General features: G+C 42.2%; 1 protein-coding gene and 1 long non-coding RNA gene across 7 annotated transcripts in view; one reads left to right on the top strand and one right to left on the bottom strand.

The window, feature by feature from the left end:
• LOC141563227 (uncharacterized) overlaps nt 1-27280 on the top strand; it is a 66269-nt gene that overhangs the window by 24521 nt on the left and 14468 nt on the right. Inside the window, exon 3 of the long non-coding RNA XR_012488372.1 lies at nt 26200-26353. This is a non-coding gene — a long non-coding RNA (uncharacterized LOC141563227). The remainder of the gene's footprint in view (nt 1-26199; nt 26354-27280) is intronic.
• Nucleotides 3578-27280, bottom strand: part of P2RY6 (pyrimidinergic receptor P2Y6) — a 103300-nt gene continuing 79597 nt past the window's right edge. For 4 of the 6 annotated variants that reach the window (XM_074304015.1, XM_074304017.1, XM_074304016.1 and 1 more), the window contains exons 2-3: nt 22744-22818; nt 3578-6041 (exon numbers count right to left, since the gene is read on the bottom strand). In XM_074304015.1, the coding sequence (XP_074160116.1) occupies nt 4923-5990 (1068 nt within the window). In that variant the 5' untranslated portion in view covers nt 5991-6041; nt 22744-22818 and the 3' untranslated portion in view covers nt 3578-4922. Of the gene's footprint in view, nt 6042-11764; nt 11914-22743; nt 22819-27280 lie in introns of those variants that run through there. The other 2 variants (XM_074304013.1, XM_074304019.1) reach the window with 2 other exon arrangements.

Raw genomic sequence — 27280 nt, 5'->3', positions numbered from 1 at the left:
CATGTAAGTCTCCCCATGTTTCTTTGTAGAGTCATTTTGTCATTTCTTACAGCATAATAACATTCTATTATTTTCATGTAACACAATTTGTTAAGCTATTTCCTGATTAACATTTACTTTGTTTCCAGTTGTTCACCAATACAAAAAGTGCTGCTGTAAATATTTTAGCATATATGAGACCTTTCTCCCTATCTTTGAGCTCTTTGATCTATATGCCTGCAGGGAAATCTCTGGGGCAAAAGATATGGATCCAGTCATTTTCTTAGTATAAGAACAAATAATTTTCTAGAATAGTCACAACTTTACCAGAAGTTTATAAGCATGTTTGTCTTTATACAACTCTTCCAACATTGGCTATTCCCTTCTTTTATATTCTTTGTCAATTTGCTGGCTATGAGATAAAACTTCAGAATTGTTCTGATATGTTTTTTTAAATTATTAATGATTGGGCATAATTTTTCATATTGTTAATAGTTTGCTTGTCTTTTTTGGGTCTAAGGCTCCTTATTTCACTTAGACAGGGAGTACAGCAGTCATTCATAGACTCCATCCCAGTACTAGATCATTGGGCTATTTTTTTATTTTTTAAAATTTTTTTGCATTTAAATAATTTAAATTTTTCCCAAATACATGCAAAGATAGTTTTCAACATTCACTTTTGCAAAAACTTGTGTTCCAAATTTTTCTCTCTCTCTTCCCTCCCCCCTCTCCCCTAAACAGCAAGCAATCCGATATGGATTAAAGATGCACTAGATCCTTGATCCATTTTCTTTCCAGTCTGGGCTGGTTCACCAATCCTTAGGCCTGCTACAACCTCTTTCCCTATCCTGCCACCCTCCCAGTTTAGCCTACTGCAGCTCAGAACTCTTGACCTCAAGCAATTCACCAGCTATAGTCTCCCTGGTTTGGGGGAATTACAGGTTTATTCCACCATGCCTGGTGCAATTTTTAAAAGAACTATTTATATATCATTTAACTATGTCTTATAGGTTTGTGTTAGTTTGCTAACTACCTTGGATATAGGCGCTACATTAGAGATTTTTAATGGAAAAGACCCTTTCTCCCAATTAGCAACTTCCCTTCTTTTTTTTAAAATAGTTTTTATTACCAGATATATGCATGGGTAATTTTACGTCATTGACAATTGCCAAACCTTTTGTTCCAATTTTTCCCCTCCTTCTCTGCCCCCAGATGGCAGGTTGACCAATAAATACATGTTAAATATATTAAAGTATAAATTAAATACAATATATGTATATATGTCCAAACAGTTGTTTTGCTATACAAAAAGAATCAGACTTTGAAATAGTGTACAATTAGCTTGTGAAGGAAATCCAAAATGCAGGCGGACAAAAATAGAGGGATTGGGAATTCCCTCCCTGAGTTCTTTCTCTGGGTGTAGCTGGTTCAGTTCATTACTGCTCTACTGGAACTGATTTGGTTCATCTCATTGTTGAAGAGGGCCACATCCATCAGAATTGATCATCATATAGTATTGTTGTTGAAGTATATAATGATCTCCTGATCCTGCTCATTTCACTCAGCATCAGTTCATGTAAGTCTCTCCAGGCCTTTCTGAAATCTTCCTGAGCAACTTTCCTTCTTAATCTGGTTGCATTGGTTTTGTTTGTGTGAAATACATAATTCTAATTTTGTGTCATTGGACTTAGTTTTTCCTTGGTTAATAACTCTTCCTTTTTGCATAGCTGTGAAAAGTGTTTGATTTGGTTTCTTTGACTCAGAGAAAATTAGGGGAAAATGTGGTTTCTTTCTCATGCTTCTAGATTCACTGTGGGGCTCCAATGCCAGGAAAAATATTATCAAGATTAGAGAGTAGGGGGACTTTAGCTCTAACCAGTCATTTGGGTGCCTGAAGTATGGAAGAGGGAGAAAGGGAATGGGAAAGAAGGATACCTGCGGAGATACCTGCTAGAGATATCAGGCCTGTTGGATAAAAGAAAACTTGAATAATGAAGTTTGGCTTAGAGATGGGTTTCATCCTTGGGAACCGGTAGTAGAAGAGTGGCCTGTAATTCCATAAATTGGCTTAGGCAGGACTGGCAGAAGATCATGAGATACAGAAGGACCACTGTGAGTAGAAGTGCCCCTCTACATGTCAGGAACTCAAGGGTGAAGTTCTGACCACTTCTCCCTAGGTATAGAAGAGACCTTCTCCCTAGGTATCTGGAGCAGGTTTTGGAATCATCAAGTTATTAAGGTCTGTTTGGAGATGGGGAATGGGTGAGTGAGAGGGGTTTTGCCTTCTCAATTATTTTCTGCCACACTCTTCCTTTTCTATTCCCTTTTGTATGTTGCCTCCCCCCATTAGAATAGAGACTCCTAGAGAGCTTTTGTATTCCCAGGGTTTAATATAGTACCTGGTTCATAACAAGTGCATAATAACTTTTTTCTCCTTCTTTTCCTCCCTTCTTTTTTCCTTCTTCCCTTCTTCCCTCTCTCCTTTTCTCCATCCCTCCCTCTTTTCTTTCATTTCTTCCTTCTTTCCTTCCTTCCCCTCTTCCTTCTTTCCTCTCTCTCTTTCTCCATCCCTCCCTCCTTTCCTTCCCCTTCCAGTGTCCCTGTCAGTGACAGCATGGAGTAATCATTAGAAAATAATTTCTCTGGATTAATAAATATGTGTTGATTGATTGATCAATTGGTTGGCAAAACAGAGCTGCTTTCCTGTGCTGCCACCTGCTGGTTATTCTGGTTGTTCTGGAGAGCTGCAGGATCAGCTATGAAAGACTTGTGACTATTTGGATTTCCCATCAGAGTTTGATCAAGTACATTTTCTAGATCGATTGAGAGTTTTGCGAGAGAACTCCATTTCTTCCTGTTATTCTGCCATCTGAACCTCCTTTTATAACCTTATTTCAATGTAATTTGTTTCCTTTGTGATCCTGTATATTTTATTTTATACATCTGAAAACATTCTTCTGAGAAAGGGAGTGTAACTTCACCAGACAGCCAAAGCAGGGCCATGACACAAAAATGTGAAGAATCCCTGGGCTAAAAAAGAGAAACAGCAGCCCTTGATGATACGGGGAAGAAAAGTTTCCATCTCAACACAGAAGAGTAGGTGCTGGGGTAAGAGGGCCTTTATACTTGAGAGGAGCTAAGGATCCCAACCCTCTTGGATCAGGAACTGTAGACTGGGAGCTGGGACATGGATTATGCCAGAAGTGCCCCATCTCTCCTCCGCATTGTGATTCACATCTCTCTGCACTTGGAGAGGTTGTGGATGTCCCTGTTTTCTCTAGTAGTGATGGGTAGTATACAGTGACAAAGGGCAGAAAGAAGAGACAGTTAGAGCTGGGGAGAAGGGGAGATTTAGAACACACAATGTCAGTGGGAGGGATCTTAGAACAGGGAATATCAGAGCTAGAAAAGACCTTAGAACACAGAATGTCAGAGCTGGCAGAGAACTTAGAACAAGAGTGATAGAGCTAGAATAAACTTTGAAATACAGAGTGTTAGGAGAAAGGACCTTAGAACAGGGAATGTCAGAATTAAGAGGAATCTTAGAGAAAATGTCAGAGCTGGAATCAGTCTCGGAATACACAATTTCAGAAATGTATTTTCATTTTAACAAATATTTATTAAGCACCTATTGTTTGAGACAGGCAACTGTGCTCCAAGCTGAAATAGACACATAATTTAAATAAAACTCTATCCCTGCCTTCATAGAGCTTCCAGTCTAGTAAAGGGTAACTCACAAGCACAAATATTTAATCCACAGCATTCTATGATAACACGTCTCAGAGAAGTGCTCTGTGAAGTCTGAGGGGAGAGGTCATTACTGACCAGGGGGCAGCAGGAATATACTGGGCTTTAAAGTAGGAGTTCCAGAGGCAAGGCATGCTGGGTAGAGGGTAAAGCAGAGAGGGGAGCACAAATGCATTTGGGGGCAGACATCCTAGTCAGGCAGAACATGAATTACGCACCTTGTAGTCTGTCAGTACCAGAAGACACCTTAGAGACCCTCTAGTCCTATTCCTGTCATTTGACAGAAGGGGAAGTGAAAATGAGACCTAGAGAATGAAAGGCTCTGGCAGAGGGTCCCATAGCAAAGTCAGTACTAGGGGCAGGTCTCAGATCTTGGTCTCCTACCTCCCATGGTGCTGCCTCCCATAAATCTGAACTCTATAAGGGGACTCACAACATCCACCCCAAGATCATGGGATTTGTAGCTAGAAGAGTCTTAGGAATCATGTCATCATCATCACAGCAATGATAGTTTACATTTATATAGTGCTTATTATAAGTGCTTTACAATTTCTGCCTCACTCAGTCCTCATCACAATAAGCCCATTCACCCCGTCCTATGTCTAGGGAAACAGTGGAGACTGGGAGACGAGGGCAGCTCTACCCAAGATCACATAGGGAGTTGGTGGGTGGACTCATACTCAGCTCCCTCCTCTGAGTACCCATTCAGGGCTTTCTCTGCTCTATTACACTGCTTTTATTTCCAGTTCCCCATGCAGTGTAAGAAGGTGCCCAATAAATAAATGATGAGGGTGGATTGATTTGGAGCTCAGCTGGGAGTTTGAGAATTACTTTAGATCCCAAAATGATTCTTCTTATTTCACATGCTCCAGAATATCCATCATGATGGACAGCAGGGTGACTAAAGAGCTGGATCACCCAATCTCTTCTCCTTGGAATTATCCAATCCCTTCCAGGCATTGAGGCCCAGAAAAGTTAAGTCACACATAGGATGTAGATAGCAGAACCAGGATCTGAACCCAGGACCTCTGATTCCCAATCTAGTGCTTTTGGACACTTCACCCTAAGATTTCACAAGCTACTGAAATCTTCAGTGGTCTTTGGGCGCATCATTCCATTGGAGGAGGAGGTTACAGTTGTCTTAGGGTTCCCTGTTATCTGAAGGAATCGCCCCTTGGGCAACACAGTGGGACAATCTAGAGCTTACCCCTGGCTGAGCCATCTGGGACCCATGACCCCGTCGTGCCTCTCGGAGTTTGGTGTCCCTGTTGCAACTTAGTACCTTGCCACTTAGCACTGATCTTGGCCAAGATCTGCTGGGGGCTCTGGCGGAATTTCTTTTGTGTGAAGTAGAAGAGGATGGGGTCGAGGACGCTGTTGACACTGGCAAAGGGTCTCGTGCCCTTGTAGGCAGCAGCAAAGGTCTGCAGGACAGGGCAGGGAATCCCAGATATGGACCGGACAGCCAGGTAGGCGGTCTTAGTGACGTGAAATGGCAGGAAGCTGATGGCGAAGGCGGCTAGCACCACCACCACCATGCGAGCTGACTTGCTCCGCTTCTCTGCCACGGCTGGCCCCTCGGGGCCGCCTTGCTGGCACAGACGGCGGACCAGGCGCACATAGCAAGCCAGCACAGCACTGAAGGGCAGCACGAAGCCGGTGAAGGTGAGGGCCATGCCGTATGGCAGGTAGCTGGCGGCTAGGCTCGGGGGGCTCAGGTCGTAGCAGACGGTGCGGTTCCGTAGCTCCCCGGTCTGGGCAAAGGCGAACGTGGGCAGGCACTGGGCTGAGACGGCCAGCCACACGGCCCCGCATACCACCCAGGCGGAGCCGCGGCCCCACCGTTTGTGCCATCTGGACAATGGGTGACATATGCCCAGATAGCGCTGGAAGCTGATGCATGCCAGGAAGAGGATGCTGCCGTGGAGGTTGGTGTAGAACTGAAAGCGGACCAGGCGGCAGGAGAAGTCCCCAAAGGGCCAGTTGTCTCTCTGGGCATAGTTGTAGATTAGCAAAGGCAAGGAGCAGGTGTACAGCAGGTCGGCCACGGCCAGGTTCAGCATGTAGATAGCCGTGCGAGTCAGGGCTTTCCGGGACAGCCAGATCTGCACGATGACGTAGGCGTTCAGGGGAAGGCCCAGAGCCAGCACCAGGGAGTACACCAAGGGCAGGAGCACGTGTTTGAAGTTCTCGTGGAAGACACAGGAGGGAGGGGAGCCCGGGAAGCCATAGGTCTTTGTGGTCGTCTCATTTCCTGACTCCATGTCCAGGGGACCTGGTCTGAAGGAAGAGGCAAGGTCAAGTGCTTCCTACACCTGGAGAAACCGAAAGAGGAACAGGAAACTCATTAGGGACACGGTGATCGGGACAGCACAGCCCTTCAGATGGAGAGACTCGGCCCTGTCATTGCCCTGCTGCATGATCCAGAGTCCTTCTCTCCATCAATTGGCTAATAAACATTCAATAAGCTCCTACTATGTGCCAGGCACTGGGCTAAAAGCAGGACAGTCCTGCTCCAAGGAACTCGCAGACCAATGGGAGAGACAAAAGACAAAATGCATGTATCAACATGACACCCAAATGAAGATAATCGGAAGAGGAGAAGGCTCTAGAATTAGCAGGGATTGGGAAAGGCTTCAGGGAGAAGGTGGGATTTTAGCTGAGACTTGAAAGAAGCAGGCAGGAGGCAGAGCTGACTGGGGAGAACATCTCCTACATGGGGGAAAGCTGGTGAAAATGGGCAGAAGCAAAGAGATGGGGCATTCTGCTTGAGGAACCTGTATCACAGGGTACAAGAAAGGATGGTGGTGGTGGTTGGTGGTAGTATAAGATATGAAAAGATTGTAAATGTACCAGGGGATCAGGTTATTAAAAACTCTGGATGCCAAATAATTCTAATGGAGGTGAAAGGGAGCCACTGGAGTTTATTGAGGAGAGGATGTCATAAGGTCAGCTGTGAGCTTCAGAAAAATCAATCTGACAGTTGGATGGGGCTTGGCTAGAGTGGTGAGGAATCTGGAGGTATTGCATCTCTCCAGGTTGGTGGACCATCCAGGGAAGGTGACAGTGTCAGAGGAAAGATTAAGGAAAGACTGGACTTACGTCCCTTGGCTCTGAGATGGCGGGAGAGAGTGCTTCTGCTTGGAGGAATGAAAGAAGGTTTCTTAGCCTGAAGAAATGGCACAGGAAGAGCATTTCAGAGGAACCCAGAGTCTAAGGGCTGGTAGTGACCTCAGCTGTGAGAGAAAGAATTCATTTTGGACCCTTACTCTATTCCAATCAGTATTAATCAATTTGATAGAATCATATCAAAATTCAGTATATAAGACCCCAGCTCTGTGGGCTGCAGATTCTAAGTTCACTTGCTTAACTATAGGAGGTTAGTTAAAGACCCTCCAATCCTTGTTTTGCCTTGTTGTGACCAAATTCAGGGTGGCGAAGATCACAACTACAAGGAAAATCCCCCGAATTATTTCTGTATCTCTGGACCAATCTCTTGTCCAGTAGGAGCAGATGGTCATTTTGTAACCACTTAGGTCACTGACTGTGATAGCTTGTAATATTTCCTTTTTTTTCTTGAGGCAATTTGGATTAAGTGACTTGCCCAGGGTCACACAGCTGGGAAGTATTAAGTGTATGAGGCCAGATTTGAACTCGCATCCTCCTGACTTCAGGGCTGTGCTTTATCCATGGCACTAACTAGCTGTCCTCCTGTAACATTTCCTTTTTACTCAAAATAAGAAGTTTGTCCATTTTATGTGGAGATATTCCTTGCTTCCTCCAACTTGTGACCTTGCTGATGTATTATTTTGCTTATTCATTGGAATCATTCTGTATTGGGTATAGCAATTCTGGAATGACTGGACATCTAGCCCCATAAAAATAGGACCTTGGAAGGAGGAGGCATCTCAGATTGTGAGGGAGATTTAAGGTCTACTTCCTTGGAGAGGACCATGGACCCTTTAATAAAGTGCCATTGGCTCAAATCTCTACCTCAATCTCTCTTATTGTAAGTGGTTTTAATCTCTACAGAGGGAATGCAACTCCTGCTTCCTGCCTTGCAGGGTAGGAAAATCTTGGACAAGAGGGGGTCTCAAACTAAAGTCTTTTCACCCCTGAAGGCATCTGAGGTTAGATCTCAGGGGAACTGTGAACTCAAGAAAAAAAAAATTCATCTCTATTTTCACCAGTCTCTAAATGGAAATTTAGGATTTCCTTCAGTTATTTAAAAATATAATTCTGATAAAGGGGCCTTATATTCTGAGTAAGACTGCCAGAAGGGTCCATGACATAAAAAGGTTAAAAATCTTCCTCTACAGCTTTTCTAATGGGCTCATTTAGGTCTGGCTGAAAACCTTCCACGATAAGTGAACTCAGATTCTCCAAAGGTAGCCTGTGGAACAACTTTCTTTGTCACCATGTTGAGTTGAATTCTGTCCTACCCGCCCTCCCAAGACCATTCCCCACTTCTCCTTGGGACCAAACAGAATAAATCAGTTCCCTCTGCTGCAAGTGTGAATGGGGTAGGAGGGATGATATATTCAAATGTCTCGAGTCAATTCTTTGAGGCAACAGTGCGGAGTTTAGAAATGAATCCAGGAAGAAAGGGATCCTATCCGCCTAGTTCAAAAAGTATAGAAAGGAACAGGAAGGAGTGAGATTATACAGGGGATTTGGGATGGGAAGGACAAAGGAAAGTCTTAAGAGGATCTGAGGAAGCCCCTTTCTCATCTTCTCCCCCCTTCCTCACAGCCTGGGTGCCAGTAAACCCAAATCCACCAAGTCCTTTTTTATTAGTCCAGAAAGTCCAGCTAACAAAGAGCTCTTGGAACAGCCTATGTGACCTTGAACAAGTAATTCAATCTCTCTTCACCTCAGTTTTCTCCTCTATAAAAAGAGAATAAATTGAACTGCAAGCTTAAAAACCTATCATTCCTTCTCTGTTTCTTTTTCTTTCTTTCTCTTTCCCCATCAGGGCCTGTGTTTCTCAGTGGGAACATGATAGTTATCCAGCCTGAAAACAGTTTTCAAAAGAGTGTCAATCTTTCCATTGGACCACTTTGCCTCTGGAGTATAAATAGGGCCTTCCCTGTTTCTTAAAGCCAGGTGATTGAATAGTTTTAAAACAAAAGCTGGGCTTTGTAAAGGTGGGGGGCTATGAGTGTAACATGTTGTATTTATGTTAGATCCAACAGACATGTTGGCTAGTTTTTTTTTTTTTTTTAACACACCTTTTTTCTCCTTTTTGAACTTTGTTACAGGAGTTGGCTCCCTCCGTAAAAGAGAGAAAGGGTTCAATTGGGGAATGAAGGTGATTTAAAAAATAAAACTTATCATTAAGAATGTGATTAACTTCCTTCTGCACCAGAGCTTGCCAGAGGAAAGAGAAAGGAAGTATTTAGAGTGAGCCTATTATGTACCTGGCACTGACAAATGGTATCTCATGGGAAGTGGGTCATGACCCATCTTTATTTTTGGGATTTATTTGTGATTTGGGATCGCAGGGGAACAGGTCATTTGGGGACTTCATGGGGAAATGGTCAGGTTGTAGAGGAGAGCTGTCCATACGGGGTTGTTTTTATTTCTGCTTGCTTTTGAGGACCTATAATTTTGTGTATTATTTTGAAATCTGTATATTGTTGTCTTCTTTATAAATAGTTCCCCAGGGATTGTATACTTGTGGTCTAGAGTGTAGGGAGAAAGACTGGGAGAGACAAATGGGGAGGAGTAGGTATCACTTCCAGTGACAGCAGGAGGCCTGGAGCTGCTGTGGCAGGTCTCTGGACCCACCGAGATAGGTGACTTTATAGGTCAGAAAGGTTCTAGGGATGTGGGGTCCCATGCCAGGTATGAAAGTAATGAGTTCCCCATCACTAGAAGTCTTCAAGCTAAACCCTAGATAGGTTCTGAGTCTCCAGATGAAACCACGTTATTCAGGCCAAAACTACATAATTATACCCATGAACACACAGCAACATCCACATGCAAACACATATAATATATATTCATCCTCATGGCACACAAACCTCCCACAATGCACATATATAGAAATATAATATGCAATACATGTATATGTTGTATTATATACACACATTATATATCCACATATACACAGGTATACAAATAGTATGTCACATACAAAATTCCCATATGTATACTACACACACACACACACACACACACACACACACACACACACACACAGTGTGTCCAAAAACTGTGATTTCATTGGCATGGGGCTTCCAGTTTCTGGAAACTCCCTATACCAATACGTGTCTCTCCAGTTTAGTCTTAAGAGTTGCCTGGGAAAAATGAATGGATGTCCATCAATTGGAGAATGGTTGGGTAAATTATGGTATATGAATGTTATGGAATATTATTGCTCTGTAAGAAATGACCAACAGGAGGAATACAGAGAGGCTTGGAGAGACATCAACTGATGCTGAGTGAAACGAGCAGAACCAGAAGATCATTATACACTTCAACAATGATACTGTACGAGGATGTATGCTGATGGAAGTGGATATCTTCAACATAGAGAAGAGCTAATCCAATTCCAATTGATTAATGATGGACAGAACCAGCTACACCCAGAGAAGGAACACTGGGAAATGAGTGTAAACTGTGAGCATTGTTTTTTTTGTTTGGTTTGGTTTGGTTTCTCTTCCCAGATTATTTTAACCTTCCGAATATAATCCTTCTTTTGCGACAACAATAACAAAATTCGGTTCTGCACATATATATTATACCTAGGATATACTATAAGATATTTAATATGTATGGGAATGCCTGCCATCTAGGGGAGGGGGTGGAGGGAAGGAGGGGAAAAACTCAGAACAGAAGGGAGTACAAGGAATAATGTTGTAAAAAAAAAAAAAATTACCTATGCATATGTACTGTCAAAGAAAATGTTATAATTATAAAAATTAATTAAAAAAAGAGTTGCCTGGAAATATGAAAGATTAAATGTTCTACCCAGGATCACAGGCAGCATGGGTTAGAGGTAAGATTTGCACTTAGAGCTTCCTGATCTTCAGGCTGATCTCTACCCACTATATCTGCAATCTCCTCCCACTCCTCCCCATCTTTTTCTTCTCCTCCTGGTGTCTTTCTCTCTCTCTCTATCTCTTTTCATCCCTCTCTTCCTCTCTGCTTTCTTCTTTCTCTGTCTCTCTCTTTCTCTCCATCTTTCTGTCTCTCTCTTTTCCTTCCTCCCTTCCTCTCTCTTTCTCACTGTCTCCCTTTCTCTTTCCCCTTCTCTCTCTCCAATAGACAGAAAAAAGACCTGAGCTGAGTCTTACTTCTGACACATCCAAAGTGTGACCCTGGACAAGTCACAGTAGTCTCCTGGGGGTGCCAGGCAGTTAACTTGCAGATTAGGAATTCTTCCATGAGAGCTCCCTCGCAGGCCCTAATATTAAAGATCTGGTAGAAAACAGTGTATTTATATGTCTGCCCAGTGTCTCACATGACAATGAATACCCACAAGGGCAATACTGAGCTATTCATGACACTCGGTTCTAGAGCTGGTTCTGCTTCAGACTTGCTGTGTGAATTTGAGCAATCCCAAGGCCTCAGTTTTCCTCTCTGTTTAAAGGGTAAGGGGAGGTAATTAGAGGAGATGGTCCCTAAGGCCCCATCCAGCTCTACTAGCCTATGCTTTATACAACTAATAGCACCAACTCTCATTTAATAGCATCTCAGATTTATGGTTGAAAGAAACCTTCCTTAGACATGAGTTGGCTCTACCCCATCATTTTTTAGATGAGGAAACCAAGGACCAGGAAAGATAAATGATTTTTCCTAAGGTTCCACTGCTAGAACACCACAGAAACCCAGGACTCTTCAGATTTCATGCTCTGAGTGGGGCAATTTCAGGTTTACCCCATGCTTCCAAGTTCAATACTATGTTGCCTCGCTGTTCTGTCTAAGAGTATATAGCCTTAAGCTCCCCCCCCCCAATATAGGAATATAGACATGATGCCCTAGTCCCCACATGTGGTGCTTCAGAGGCACTCTAGAGAATGGGGTTCCTTACCTTGGAACTTGGCTCAGCTCTGCTGCCCTCCTGGTCTGGAATCTTTCTGGTTTCTCCCCCCCTGGGAACGTCCACCCTCAGCCTGCCTTGGACTGCCTCTGCCCAGCTGCCTGATCGATTTTCTTCTCTGCTCCCTGGTCCAACTTTGCTGGTTGAAATAGCTCAGTGTGTGGCTTTCTCCCTCCTCCCCTCTTCCTCCCCCACGCCCCCATCCAGCCTCAAGACCCTGCCAAGGCCAGATCCGGAAACCAGTCTCAGGAAATGCTCGACTCAGAGCTTGGGGAGTCAGAGAAAAAAGACTCATTCCCAGAAAATCATCTCTTTACGTCCACCCTTCCACCCCCTCACTTGGTGGTGACCTTCCAGGTACATCAAACCTGTAGGATGGAATCCCTGCCTTCATCCTCCCCCTTCTCTTCAAGCAACAGCTTCTCTGCTTTCAATTTTCTTATCTGTCAAATGGGCAGCTCTGCAAGTAAAACTCTTTGAGGCTCTCTTAATAGAAGCAGCAAGTCTGGCAGCTGTTGGTCCCATGAGCTCTTCCACCATCCAATGTGGGCAGGGGCTTAGTTAAGAAAGGGACTTGAGGTAAGGAGCTGGAAAGATGGTCTTGAAAATGTCGAATCTATGCAATTTGTCGAATTAGAAGATTTCTAGCAGGTGGGACCTGCAGAGGTCACTTAGTTCAAATACTCTATAGATAATCATAATGATAGCTAGTACTTTATGGAGTACTTTATGGTTTGAAATCTGCTTATTATAATTTATCTGATTTGATCCTCAGGATGACCTGAAGAAGTAGGTGCTGTTATTATCTCCATTTTACAGATAAGGATTTTATAGCTGAAGAAACTGGGTCCCAGAAATGGAAGGAATGGGGCCTAAGGTCACAAAGGTAGTAAGTGGAAGGGCCAAGAGATGAGCCCTTATTATTTTACTTCAATTCTAAATTTAATGTTTTTTATATGTGTGGATATGTAATTATTGTTACTAAGGACCCCATCTGGTGTCTAGCCTTTATAAAAGTCCTGGCCATTTCCAGCTACTCTGAAACTAACCCGGGTCTTTCTTTTCTCAGGTTCTTACAACATACTTCCTAGACCCCGAGGGCACACCTTCCTCCTTAAGAGAATGTGGTATATGGGCTAGTGGTTAGAGGTCTGAACTTCTCCTCTTCCTTTTCCTCCTTCTCTTTCTCTTTCTCCTTTTCCTCCTTTACCCAGATGAAGGAAAGCTCTCTCTCAAGGCCAGAGAGGGAGGTAGCACAATAGGAAAAAGAACCAGAATTTCAGCTCTTCCTCCCAGATCTCTCACAACACATTGGGGAAGACACCCTGGGCACATTGATTAGGTCAACAGTAAAAGGTCAAAGGATGTGGGATCCACTGACTCACTCATACTTATACTCGTTGCTCATATATTCATCCATCCATTTATTTACATTTGCTTGTCATTTGCTTATTCATTTCATTCACTCATTCTTCATTTCTTCACTTCATTCACCCTCCATGCATTCATTTTTTCCACTAATTTATTCCTTCACAGTCCTTCATTTGCTTATTCACTCATGCATTCAGAAAATATTTCCTAGTATACCTACTGGGTGTTTTAAATACCCTGTGGGAGAAACAATATAGATAAGTAGCTTATAGTCTGGCCTGAGATGCTAAATACTCCCGGTACGTCTACAAGCACCCAGTCAGTCAGTCTGTGCTCCTAGGCTCATGTATCTAGACGTGGGTTAAACTTCAATGTGGACAGGAGGAGTTCTGCCCTAGAGGGGAGCTCCCAGTCTCTTTCATATCCTGAAATGAATGAGCTATATATTTATGATTGGGGTTTGGGAACTTTTTCTGGGGGGGTGTGTGGAAAAACAAAGGGGTCACAGCTGTTGTCACATTCTCCCTTTTTCTGTTTGGTCTTATAGAGGCAATATTGGGCGGGGAGCAGAAAGAGCTCTGGGCTTTAGGTCAAAAGGTCTTCATTTGGGTTCTGGTTCTGCCTTGGCCAAATGTCTTTCCCTCTATAAACTTCATTTTCCTCATCTTGTGAGGAGTATGAGAAGTTAGGTTTTCATAGATATTGTCAAAACAGGATTAAAGGAAGATATCTCGTTAAGATAACTCTCTAACCAGTCACTTTGCAAATCAATTCTAAACAACAAAGTTGCTGATAAAGGAGCCTAGACCTAAACTGGTCCAAACTGGCTAGGTCAATGACAGGGCACTAAGGAGGATGGTAACTCAGATGGAAATCCTACCAATTGTAACTTGGATTGTAATTTGAACCAATCCGAAACTTGAAGGGAGGGGTAAAGAACCGAACTAACAGTATAAAGCTTTCTAGCGCTTCTATGTCCAGTGTGTGAACGACTCGGAGCAAACCTGCTTCTCGTAAGAATAGCTAAATAAAGGATTCTTGTCTTACTCTAAAAGAATGTTGGTTGTAGCCCAGACCAACTTGCAACTGGGGAAGCAGGAGTGGCAGAAGCTCGTCCCGGGGTTACACTTCTACTAAGTTGCATGGGGTCTTTTTGATAATGATCTTTAAAATGGCAGATATCTTGTCTGCCTTCCTGCATCACAGGGCTACTGTGAGACTCCTATGGAATAACGATTGTAATGTGTTTTGTAATTATAAAGTCCTTCAATGATGAAAATAATGAGGACCACAGATTTAAAGCTGGGATGGAGATGAACTTTGTAGACCACTACCATTGACTAAATAATTGCTAATGTCCCTGTGTGACCTTGGACGAGTCATATAATCACTGTCTGCCTCAGTTTCCTCAACTATAAACTGGGCACCATAATAGCATATACTTCCCAGTATGGTTCTAAAAAGACCAAATGAGATTAATACTTAGTACACTTCCAAGCACATGATAGGTGCTTAATAAATGCTTCTTCTCTTCCCCTTTCCAGCTCTGATGGGTGACGTTATGGGACAATGGAGAAAACACTGTCTTTGAGGTCAGAGAACTGGAGTTTGGAAGCCTTCTTGGATGTTTACCGAGTCTTTTAAATTTCATGGGCTTCAGTTTCTTTCTATATAAAATGAGAGATTCTGACTAAATGTCTAAGTCTTCCCAGCTCTAGATTTGTAAATTGATATTTTATGTCCTTTGTTGTTGTTCAATCATTTCTGGCTCGTTGTGACCTCATTTGGGATTTCTTAACAGAGATACAGAAGTAGTTTGCCATTTCCTCTCCAGCTCATTTTACGGATGAGGAAACTGATGCAAACAGGGTTAAGAGACGCACCCAGGATCACAAAGCTAGGCAAGTGTCTGAGGCTGGATTTTGAACTCAGGAAAAGAAGTCTTCATGATTCCAAGTCCAGTGCCCTATCTACTGGGCCACTCAGCTGTCCCTAGGGCCCTTTTAGCTCTGACATCCTGAAGTCCCTTCCAGTTCTGAGATTCTGCATCTCCTCTAAAATTTCCAAATTTTCTTGCTCTGACCAAGGCAGATTTTAATGACTCTAGGATTTAATGACCTAGTCCACTAGGTGTCGCCATTTGTAAATTGAAGATACTTAGAGTTCTCACAGACCAAGGCTGAGTTTTATTCCATTTCTTATTCCTACGGGGATCAGGGTGTCTTCGTGAGTTGGATATGTCTCAGAATGACTTTGAGGACCCCACAACTCTAAATAAACCACAGATCCCAAGAAAGCCAGGGCTCACGTGGTCCACGTATTTCATTTTACAGATGGGGAAACTGAGGTCCAGAGAGAGGAAAGAATTTGCAGAGGTTATGTGGTGAGTCCCTAAAAGAACCAAGACTACACTTCCAAAGCCATCATTCCCATCCAGTGAATTTCCCTTTACTTATTCTAGGCTGCATCCTGGTAATCTGAAAAGATTGCAGTTACAGGGGTAGGGTTGAGAAATATCTTAAAGATGGAGTGATCATTGACCAAGCAGAAGCAGGGATACTTTGTACACAGTAACAGCAAGAATGTGTGATGATCAATAATGAAAGACGTGGTTCTTCTCAGCAGTTCAGTGATCCAAAGCAATCCCGATAGATTTTGGGCAGAAAATGCCATCTGCAACTAGAGAAAGAACTAAGGAGACTGAATATAAATCAACACATGCTATGTTCACTATTTTATGTTTTTTTAATCTCTCCCATGGTTTTTCCCTTTTGCTCTGATTTTTCTCTCCCAAAATTGTGTATTAAAGCAATATTATGTATTAAAAATAAATAACCTGACTAGGAAAAAGAGATAGCGGGATCTAACCTCATGCCTGCTGTTCTCATGGCAATGAAGCAGCTAAGAATCTACAATGTTTTAAAAACTACCTTCTTGCCTCCATCTCTACCATCAACCACGTAGCCCAAGACAGATTTCAAATTCTATCTCAGTGACTCCTTCCCGAGCATGAGTCACAGATTTATTGTTGTTGTGAAGTCTTTTTTTTTTTTTTTTTTTGGAGGGGGTGGTCTTGAAAGGGATCAGGGAAGCCAGGAGACAGAGGTCAAGGCAGATCTCTCAGCATGGAGGGCAGCCAAACAACAAAGGAGAAGGATCCAGGAAAGGGAAGATGAATTACTGCAGCGGGTGGCCCAGCCCTTCAGAACTGCAGAAGCCCAGATAAGGGAGGGATCACTGTGGTTTGGAGCAGTCATGGAGGGCTTCTCAGAGATGGTAGGACCCTAAGCAGAGCCTTGAATAATGAACAGGATTTAGTGACTGAGAGAGAAGCCAAAAGAGAATTCAAAGTATTAGCAATATTCTGAACAAAGGCTCCAAGGTAGGAATTATGGTACAGTACAGAAAGCAGATTAGGAGTCCGGGTGGCCCTGAGTTCTAGGTCTCATTCTGCCTCTACCTCACATATGCCTTCCCTCAGTTTCCCCACGTTTACCATGACTGGCAGCGGTCTCAGGAAACCTTGAGCTTTTAAGCTAAGGTCCTTCCCAGATTCTGAGCTGTATCTTTTCACTGGACCCAGATTGCTCCAAAGAACAGAGAGAGGCTGGTGAATGCACAGCTCTGTCTTACTTAAATCCAACTCACTTGCAAGTCAAGACATCATTGCTGATGTCATTGTCCTTTTTGAGAACAAAGGACAAACAACTAACAATGATCTCTAAGCAAAGGTGGTTAAACCTTTTGGAAGCACGTTGTAGAAGGGACTGGCTGATAGGTATGTCCTGAATGAGATCCCTCTGAGGTCTTTCCAGCTCTGACATTTGGCCCTTTTAGATCCTAAGTGTTTAACTGGTTCTCAATGGCTGACAGATCTGGCCTTAGCCCTGAGGAGGAGGGAGAATGGTAAATAGGGGGAATGGCATGAGGGTGAAACAAGTTTGCTGGGAGCCTGGGGCTCTGCCCTGTAGGCTCCTGAAATCTCCTGTTTTAGACAGGAGAGGCTGAGATTGAATCAGCCACGAACAGATAGGTTGGAGAAGGCCAGAGGGTGGCCACTTAGCTAGGCTGGCCTGTTCTATCCCCTCCCACCTCCAGACGTGTGACTATTTGGGCTTTGTGGCAGTTTCGGTTCCTGCCTTTGCCTTCTCAGCAGGAGATTGTGAAAGCTGGGGTTAATTGGACCCTTCCTCTCGGAGGAGGGGAATTCCCTGGCATAGAGCAGCTGCCCTCTCTCCCCTCCCAGCTTGAGCAGATGTCAGAGGGGTTGAGGTTTATACAAATACACATGCTCCCTGGCTCACACACACTCAATCACCCTCAGACTTTGGCCCCAAAGCACACAGAGTTAATAACAGAACTAGGATTTGGATCCAATTTGGATTTCCTACCTGCCATCATATCCAATGCTCTTCCCATTCTACAAAGAACCTTGAGTTCCTCTAAAACCTTGTTACATACTAATCTATGTGGTCCCAGATATCTGCCCCCTGGGCTTCCCAAAACATAGCTGCCAAGTATTGGGTATTGCTGACCTTTCCCCATCTCTCTCTTTATTTCTAGTTCTCTGGCCAGGCTTACCCAAAGGTGGGGAGGGCTGGCTTTTCCCCTTCCCCTTCCCCTCCCACTTTCTCCTCCTCTTTCAATTATCCTGTATATTATTTATCTGTTTCCCAATTATCCTATATATATTTATTTGTTTGCTTTCTCCCAGAAGGCTGTAAGTTTTTATGAGGACTTACAAGGCAGGCACTATTTCTTGTTTTGTTTTTGTATCCTCGGCACCTACACAAAATAGGCATTTAACACTGATTACTGGATGAGGTCACAAATTCCAAGTGGGCTCTCCTTCCTATCTTGCCAGTGCTCCAGGGTTTCTCGTTTTTCCCTTCATTCTATAAATGAGAATGCCTCAAGTACAAAAATTCCTGGCTATGGCTTTAAGCTCCAACCAACTTTTCCTTCTTTCATATCATTCCCCTGCATACACTCTGTGTTCCAGCACCTGATGGCCTAGATGTTGTTCCCAGAAGTCCATCCACCACTGCTGTCCCTTTGCATAGAGTGTCTCCCTACACCTAGGATCAATTACTTTCTTAGCTCTGTCTCTTTGTATCTTTAGTTTATTTCAAGGCATATCTCAGATGCAACCTCCTAATCAGAAACTTTCTCTGATCCTTCAAGATATCACTATTCTCTTGCTCTTTTTGTATTTACTTAGCTTTGCAAATAGTGTATCTTTCCCAATGGAATATAAGTTCTTGAGATCAGGAAATATATATTTTTAAATGTTGTCTTTATACTTCATGCTATTACAGGTAGCAATTTATAAGAGGATTGAATGCTAGGCCTGTATTAGAATTCTGTCTCAGAGACATACGAACTGTTGGATTCTGGGCAAGTCAATGAATTTCAATCCATAGAAGCTGAATCTGTAAAATGGGGATAATGATAATAGCACCTATGTTATAAGATTTCCATGGCAATCAACCAAATTAAAATGTATGAGGAACCTTGTAACCCTTAAAATGATAAATAAATGTTTGCTATTATGGATATTGTTATTATGCACTAATTCTATTTCGTTTAAAGTATATTACTAGTTGCTCTCACACTTCATGATTTTTCGTGAGCTGGAATTTGCTCCCTTCTCATCCCCAACTCTGAGAATCTTTGTATTACTTTAAGGCTCAAATTCGGGGGTCAACTCTTTTGTAAAACTTTCCCTGATCCATACGGATGTTCCTGCTTTCCCTCCTCAATTTTTATTGTGTGGTACTTACATTATATGCCTTACCACCCTTATTGTGCTATATCCAGTTCACAAACTATATATGCCCAGCCTGGCTTTGTAGATGTTCTCCATATATAACCTTCCATTGCCTCCATCTACACCTTTGCACAGGCTGTTCCCCATTCCCAAAATGCACTTCCTCTTTGCCTCCACCTCTGAGAATCCTTAGTTTCTTTCAGGGTACAATTTAAGTATCTTAGCCTAGTTTCCTGATTCTTCCCAGCTATTAGTACTTCTTGATAACATATATTTTATATTAATTTCAATTAATCAATTAGCAAGCACTTAATATTTATTTACACTTCTACAATTTTATACTTATATAATTACATGTGTGATACATAATATGTAACAATCATTATTATACATTTATTTTGCATATACTTTGTGAATACTTATCCTTCAGTCAGACAAAAATTCCTTGGGGGAAGAACCATCCCTACATTTAGCATAGTGCCTGGCGCATTTTTGTTCAGTCATGTCCAACTCTTTGTGATCCCTTTTGATATTCTCTTGGCAAAGATATTGGAGTAGTTTGACCATTTCCTTCTCCAGCTCATTTTACAAATGAGAAAATGAGGCAAATAGGGTAAAATGACTTGTCCAGGATCACACAGCTTAGTAAGTGCCTGAGACTAGATTTAAACTCTGTCTTCTTGACTCCAGGAGTAACCCCATATCCACTAAGCCATGTATAAATTCTTACTGGATGATTGAATGAATGCATGCATGTATGCACCCTAATTCCTAGTGGAATGGGTGTTCCTTGAGGGAAGGAACTGTTTTATTTTTATCTTTATTCCCCCCAACACCTAGCATAATACCTTCATCATACCCTTTTAATAGAGGCCCACTGAAATGACTTCTTGGGTTGACTTGGATCTTTGAATTGGACTCTTGGAGAGATCCATCCCTTTCCAGATCCAAAGCTCTCTTCATAGGAAGTGAATGGAGCCTAGAGGGGGGTCCAGAGGCTGGGTTTGGAAAGCCAGAGAAGACTCACAGGTCAGTGTGCAAAGGCAAGGGAAGATTGAGTCACTACCTGGGCAGGAACTGCTGCAGACAAAGACAGGCTTGGTAAGATGTGGGAAAAGTTGTCCTAGGTTTGGAGAAGGTCTTATCTGCTGGGAAACAGATCTGGATCCTGGAAAGTCCCTGTTTTGATTTGTACTGAAAGTGATGCAGAGTAATAATGAGATGGAGACAAGTTACTTTGGAAATGTTCTCTCTGGTTGGGGATAAGACTTAATCCCAGCCCCACACTGAATCCCAAACCACTCTTCCTTTCCCCAAGTATATAATACAGATTTTTCTGTTTGGCCCTTCACAATTTGGATTCAGCCTGCTTTTTCAGTCTTATTTCATAAGACTTTCTTTCTTGTACTCTGTATTTTAACCAGATCACTTTTTCCCCATACATAACATTCCATCTCCTGCCTCCTGATCTTTGCACATGCAGCCCCTGTGTCAGCAGGCACCTCCTCACCCCTGCCTCTAAGACTCTTCAATTTCTTCAATGCTCAACTCAAATGCCTACTCTCCCATGAAAGTGCCATCTTTCTTGCTCTTTCTCAGATGGTAGTGCCCTCCCCTGATGAAATTACTTTGCATTTAATTTGTATGGATTTTGCATTTACTTCAGCTGATCAATTAAGAATCACTTATTAAGTGCCAGACATTGTGGGAAACAACTGCAAAAATGAAACAATTCCTGCTCTAGCTTGAAAAAATTCCAAAATAAGAAAATGAAGGATGCAAAAGAAAATATACTACAGTGATTAGTAGCACACTCATGGGGTGGGGGAGAAACAGGAAAGGTCCAAGGAGGATTTAGTATTTGAGCTGGACTCTGAAGGTTGAAGCAAGGTTGGAAGAGGCAGAGCAGGGAGGGAGAGCATTTCCGGTACGGGAGGGCAGTGGCAAAAGATGGCATGACTTCTATGAGTCATGTAAGTATACCAGTTCATCTAGAATAGAAATTCTTAACCCAGGGTCTATAAACTTGGTTTGAAAACAATTTTCACAATTGCATTTCAATGTAATTGGTTTCCTTAGTAAGCTGATATATTTCATTTTATTTGTTTAAAAACATTATTTGAAAATTGAGTTCTACATGGGCTTCACAGATTTCTGGAATATAGACTGCCAAAGGGGTCCATTTCCCCAAAGTTAAAGACTAGAGGACTAGAGAAGAGAGCTTATGAGGAGGATTAATATGTAATTATCCTGGAAAGACAGCTTGGAGCTGGGCTGCAAAAATCCCTTTCATCAAATGGACAAGTTGTGCTTTAACCTAATAGCAATTAGGGAGCCACTGAGGTTTCTTCAGCAGAGGACTGGCATAGTAATATGTGTTTTGGGGATTTCACTTTGGCAGCTGTGTGGGGAATGGATTGGAGAGGGAAGAGAGGGTGTAGAGAAGTGGGGAATTAGAAGAATGGTGCAGGAAATCATGAATGATACAAGGAAAGTGATGAGAGCTTGCACTAGGGTGTATGAACAAAGAGAAAGGAATGGATGTGTATGTTATTTTGCCCTCCACTCTCCTCCTAGAATGTAAGCTCTATGAAGGCAGTGACTTTTTCTTTTTGTTTTTATATCCTTAGTGCCTAGCAAATAGTAGGTGTTTAATAAAGGTTTATGGAGTGAATGAATGAATGATCCCAGGTAGACCCCTGACCTTAGACCAAGCCCTGACTTCATCCCTAAACAAGATTCAGGCTGGACCCAGCCTGATCCTGCTTCCAGCTACCTCACTATACTGGCCATGCTATCTTTCCTTTTCAACCCTAAACACATAGGATGCTCAGCCCAGCTAGGATCTGCATCGCCTAATCCTCAATTTCCTAAAATAAACAACACACACACATACAAAATGGAGAAAACCTCTTCTTGTATGAGTCAGCTTCCTTCCTAAAAACGACCCCAGGCCCTTCTGGTCTCTATGGTTTGGGGAAGGGTGAGGTGAGGAAGGACTTGTTCTCTCTTCTCTTTCTCAGTACCCACTTCTTCTTCCTTCAGAGCAGCTTGTCCAAATCTGTGCAAGGAGGAGTGTCAGGGGAGGGAGACAAGAGGAAGGGGGAGTCCAGAAACCTTGGGAAACCAATGGGGAAGGTTTCATTTCTCTGAAAATTTGAGCCTAGAAAAAGTTAAGGGGGATGCAAAGCCTTTCAGGGAAAGCTTAAAGCTGTTCTCAGAAAAAAAATGTGGCTAAGACTTTTTAAAAAAATTTATTTTGAGGGGAAGAGCTGTCTCCCCCAGTGGCTGAGGCCGACTAAGGGTTACCTCAGGGCCAAGACTAATCTAGGGTAATAGATGCCTAGACCAAAGTTTGGCTGGTTCTGGATGATCAAGGGCTAAATTCAGCTCATTGGAAGCCAGAAGAGTAGGGACTTTGATTATATTAAAAAACAGGTCACTTCTGTCTAAGACAAGTGCCACAATTTTGGATATGGGAAAATAGAGGGAGCTGACACAGTCTAGCCTGTGGATACCTTCCATAACATCAGTTAGGCCCAACCTGCCTCAGCCCAGCCAGTCTAACCCAGCTCTTATGGGGAGCCTCAGGAACCACAATTACTAACTGAATTAGATCCACCCTTTTCCTTAGTCACATGTTGAACTGCTCACTCATCATCAAGGTTTTATAGGTACAACTATCTCTCTCCCTCCTTCCCTTCTTCCTCCTTTTCCTCCTCTCTCTCTCCCTTTCCCCTTTTCTCTCTTTCTCCCCTTCCTCTGTCTCTTTTCCTCTTCCCCTCTCTTTCTTCCTTCTCATCTTCCTCTCCATTTCTCTTTTTCTTACCTCTTTCTTCTTCCTTTTTCCTTCTTTCTCCTCCTTTCTTCCTTATATCCTCTCTAGTATGTAATAAAAAGAATCCTGGGGAAGAAACAAAGCATAAAAAGACAACTTTAGACCAATATCATTAGCAAATATTGATGCAAAAAATTTTAATAAAATACTAGCAAAAATATAGCAGCACAAGCTTTATTATGACAAAATTAAAATTTTTATTAAGAATGTGAGGATGGTTTAATATTATGAAAACAATATAACTGATCACATTAAAAACAAAAACTCCCTGACATGATTATATCAGTAGATTTTTAAAAAGGCCATTGACAAAATATAACACTCATTTATGCTAAAAACCTTACAAAGCACAGGATAATGGACCATTTTCTACTATAATAAAAACTAGAATTTTCTATAATGAGGAAACATTAGAAACTTTACTAAATAATTCCAAGAATAATGTAAGGATGCTCCATCTTTTCACTACTATTTGATATAGTCATAGATAATATCAGTAAGACAAGAAATAGAAATGAAAGAAATAAATACTGGAAGAGAGGAGGCAAAATTCTCCCTATCTGAAAATAATACATTGACTTTCTTAGAATATCTGGAAAATCAGCAAAAAAAAATTACTGAGACAACAAATTGCTGCAGTAAAGCCAAAAAGTCATTAGCATTTTAAGTAACAGTAACAATCCTGGAAGAAATAATAAAAAGAGAAAGGAGTCCTGGGGCAGAGAGCTAGGAAACTTCAGTTCTAATACTGAATATGGATGGATTTTTTCTTTCATTTTTAAAATTAATTTTATAATTATAATTTTTTGACAGTACATATCCATGGGTAATTTTTTTTTACATTATCCATTGTATTCACTTTTCTAAATTTGCCCTCTCTCCCTCTACTCCCTCCCCTAGATGACAGGCAATCCCATACATATTAAATGTGTTACAGTATATCCTAGATACAATATATGTGTGTAAAACCAAATTTCTTGTTGCACGGTAAGAATTGGATTCTGAGGGTATAAGTAACCTGGGTAGAAAGACAATAGTGCAAACATTTTACACTCCTTTCCCAGTGTTCCTTCTCTGGGTGTAGTTGTTTCTGTCCATCATTGATCAAATGGAAGTGAATTGGATCTTCTTTATGTTGAAGATATCCACTTCAATCAAAATATACCTTCATACAATATCGTTGTTGAATTGGATGGATTTTTTATTGGGTAAGTGACCTGCCTCTCTTGGAGCCTTAGTTTCATCACTGGAAAAAATGGAGAGATCAAATAATCTATAAGGGCTCTTCTAGTTCTAACATTTTTGTTCTAGATTAGGCAACCAGGGAGCCAAGATGGCGGAGAAGAAACACACTACTCAGTGAACGTCCTCACTCCCTCACAACCAATTAGATAAATTAAGTCTCAAAATTAGCTCAGGACTGATAGATACCACAAGGACTGGAAGCACGATTTACCAGCTGAAGAGAATCTGGAGTTTCAACAGGAAAGGTCAGTTCTCAGGGGAGGAATAAGAAAGACCAGCACAGACGGTGGGGTAGGGGCACACTGCGCCCATTGCGCTGGGAGGGGCTCTGGGATCAGAGAAGCCACTGAGGTAAAGGAATCTGGCACAGGCTGTTAGCTCTTCTCTGCTAATTATTTAGCAGTTCAGAAGAGAAAGCCAAAATATTTTAAAACTCAGATTAGATTTCCCCCCCCACCCCCACCCTGGGGGTGACTCGGCAGACTCGGCACCAGGGGGTGTGGCCTCAGCTACCTCCAGAGAATAGTAAAGAGACTGACAAGTGGGTGGATACGGCCCAAGGCAACACACACGGCCTAGCTTAGCTGGAGGGAGTGGAACTCAGCTCCAGGAAGTCCCAGAGAAGCGGAACCTTTGAACTAGGGACCGCGGTTTCTGGCAGACACTTCCAGTTTGAGCGCAGGGGCTTCTCACGTCACCTGCTGCAGACATCCACTCCCCACCCGGACACATAGGCTGAGCTTCTTGCTGTCTTCACTATTCTACGCCCTCAAAGCACAGCAGTGCTAATCACCTCTGAGGCACTTCCAGGGAGGGGGTGGGGAACTCTCTCCCGGAGCTCTCTCTTAGCGCGGGCGCGGGGGCCGCTGCATCCATCCGGTCTGGGAGGAAGCTGGTAAAGAAGTAAATAATTTCCTACCCCAGGGACAGACCCCAAAACATTTTTTAAGTATGAGCAAAAAAGGTAGAAAAACTATAGATTCCTTCTATACAGAGAAAGAGCGGGTACCCAACCCCGAGGAAGTTAACAGCAAAGATTCAGAAGATAACAACCTAAAGGGGAACGATTCCTGCCCCCCATCACATAACTCTCTCCTAGAAGAAGCTCTTAAGAAATTGAGGGAGATCGAAGAAAAATGGGGCAAGGAAAGGGAAGTTATGATAGAGAATAACAACGTCCTGAAATTGGAGTTGGAAAAAATAAAGAATTCACAGGAGATGCAGGGAAACAAAATTAGTGAATTAGAAAAGGTTAAAAAAACACAGGAAAGTAGGATTTCTGAATTGGAAAAGATAAAAAAGTCTCAAGAAAATAGAATTTCTGAATTGGAAAAAGAAAATAATTCTCAAAAAAAAAAAATTAGGGAAATGGAAAAAAATTCAATAGAGCAAAATAATTCATTTAAAAACGAAATTGGGCATTTACAAAAAGAACTAAAAACTGTGAAAGAAGAAAATAACTCCTTAAAAGTCAGGATGGAACAAATAGAAATGAATGATTCACAGAGAACCCAAGAATCAGTCAAACAAAACAAAAAAAATGAGAAGCTGGAGAACAACGTCAAATACTTACTGGGAAAATCTATAGACCTGGAAAATAGATCTAGGAGAGATAATCTGCGGATTATTGGACTTCCAGAAAACTATGACCAAAAAAAGAGCCTAGATTCTATTTTACAGGAAATTATCAAAGAGAACTGTCCAGAGATAATAGAAACAGAAGGGAAAGTAGATGTGGAAAGAATTCATCGAACTCCTTCTGAAATAGACCCTAAAAAAAGAACACCACGGAATATTGTGGCTAAGCTGCAGAATTACCACACAAAGGAGAAAATCCTGCAAGCAGCTAGAAAAAAACAATTTAAATACCAAGGTGCCACAATAAGGGTCACCCAAGATCTGGCTGCCTCCACATTAAAAGATAGAAGGGCCTGGAACCTGATATTCCGTAAGGCAAAAGATCAAGGACTGCAACCAAGAATGAACTACCCAGCTAAGTTTAGCATCTTTTTCCATGGAAGAAGATGGTCATTCAATGAAACAGAGGAATTCTATAGATTAGGCAACCAGATGGTTATTGATGAAAATTATTTGTAAACTGTAAAAAACCCACAAAGAAAAAGCACTAAATTTCCTTACCTATAAAATTAGGGGACACTCTACCTTCTCCCTCTAAATCTATGATTGAATGAATCTCTCTAGTTTCTTTCTCTAGCCTGAAACTCCCATGGATTATCTGATTCAAAGCCAGAACTGGCCAGTTGCTCCTCATTAGACACTGGACAACCTGAGCTGAAATTTTCCCCAAGGTTTACCAGGTTCTCAACTCCCCTGGATTTGGAACCTGACAGAAAAGGTAAGTTTCTCAACTCAGGGGTTCCAGAGCAAGGGGCAACGCAATCTCCTTTATTCAGGGAGATAGAAGGATAGAGAGGAAATGTTATGTTGATAATAATCTATTTTCTGCCTCACACATTTTGGCACTTAATCATCAACTGTCTGTGGGGAAATGATTCCTCTCTTACTGTTAGCAGGAATTGTATGCTATTTACTGACTTTGTAAGCTATAATAATCCCTTGGCCATGGTGGGAGCCTTTACAGCATAGAAAACATTTACTCACTCTTTTTTGAGAACAAAGTGCCATTTTCCAGTGCTTTACAATTTACAAAGAATTTTTTTCACTAAGAATCCCATGAAGTTGCAAGTAATATTAGGCTCATTTTACAGATGGGGAAACTGAGTTTCAAAAGGAAGAAGAAACTTGTCTAGAGTTAAAGACAATGTGTAATGATACTGGGGACTTGAACCCAGATGACTTGCTTCTTATTTCATGAAATTTCTTACAACTCTGTAAGGCTCCTTTAAATGGGCGGCGCCACGGTGCATCTGGAGATTGAGGCCCAGAAGTAATTTCTGTGGATATTAGGACTACCTTGTAGGTGGGATCCTGTCCATTTTGAGATAGCTTCGTAATGGGTGACTCTCTCGCTGATTGGCTGTGTGTGTGAACTCACAGGCCCTTTATAAGCCCACTGCAGGCAGCAGTTGCTCTCTTTAACCAGGCGCTCTTCACCCTGGCTCCCTAGCCTGGGTGGCCAAGCCAAGATGGGTAGCCGAAAGAGGTAAGGATTTTGGTAGTGAACACGTGGGTGTTCTGACCAGGTGTTCACTAGGGAACCAACAAGTCAGGGCATCAGTCAGGGCATTATGTGAGTAGGTGTAATAAAGGCTTTTAAGATTACACATGGCTGTTCTTGAGTGCGCTACCGGTTATTAAGCTA

This window comes from Sminthopsis crassicaudata, chromosome 3 (genome assembly GCF_048593235.1).
Source record: "Sminthopsis crassicaudata isolate SCR6 chromosome 3, ASM4859323v1, whole genome shotgun sequence".
Classification (NCBI taxonomy): domain Eukaryota; kingdom Metazoa; phylum Chordata; class Mammalia; order Dasyuromorphia; family Dasyuridae; genus Sminthopsis; species Sminthopsis crassicaudata.
This window is presented reverse-complemented; position numbering and strand designations above follow the sequence as displayed.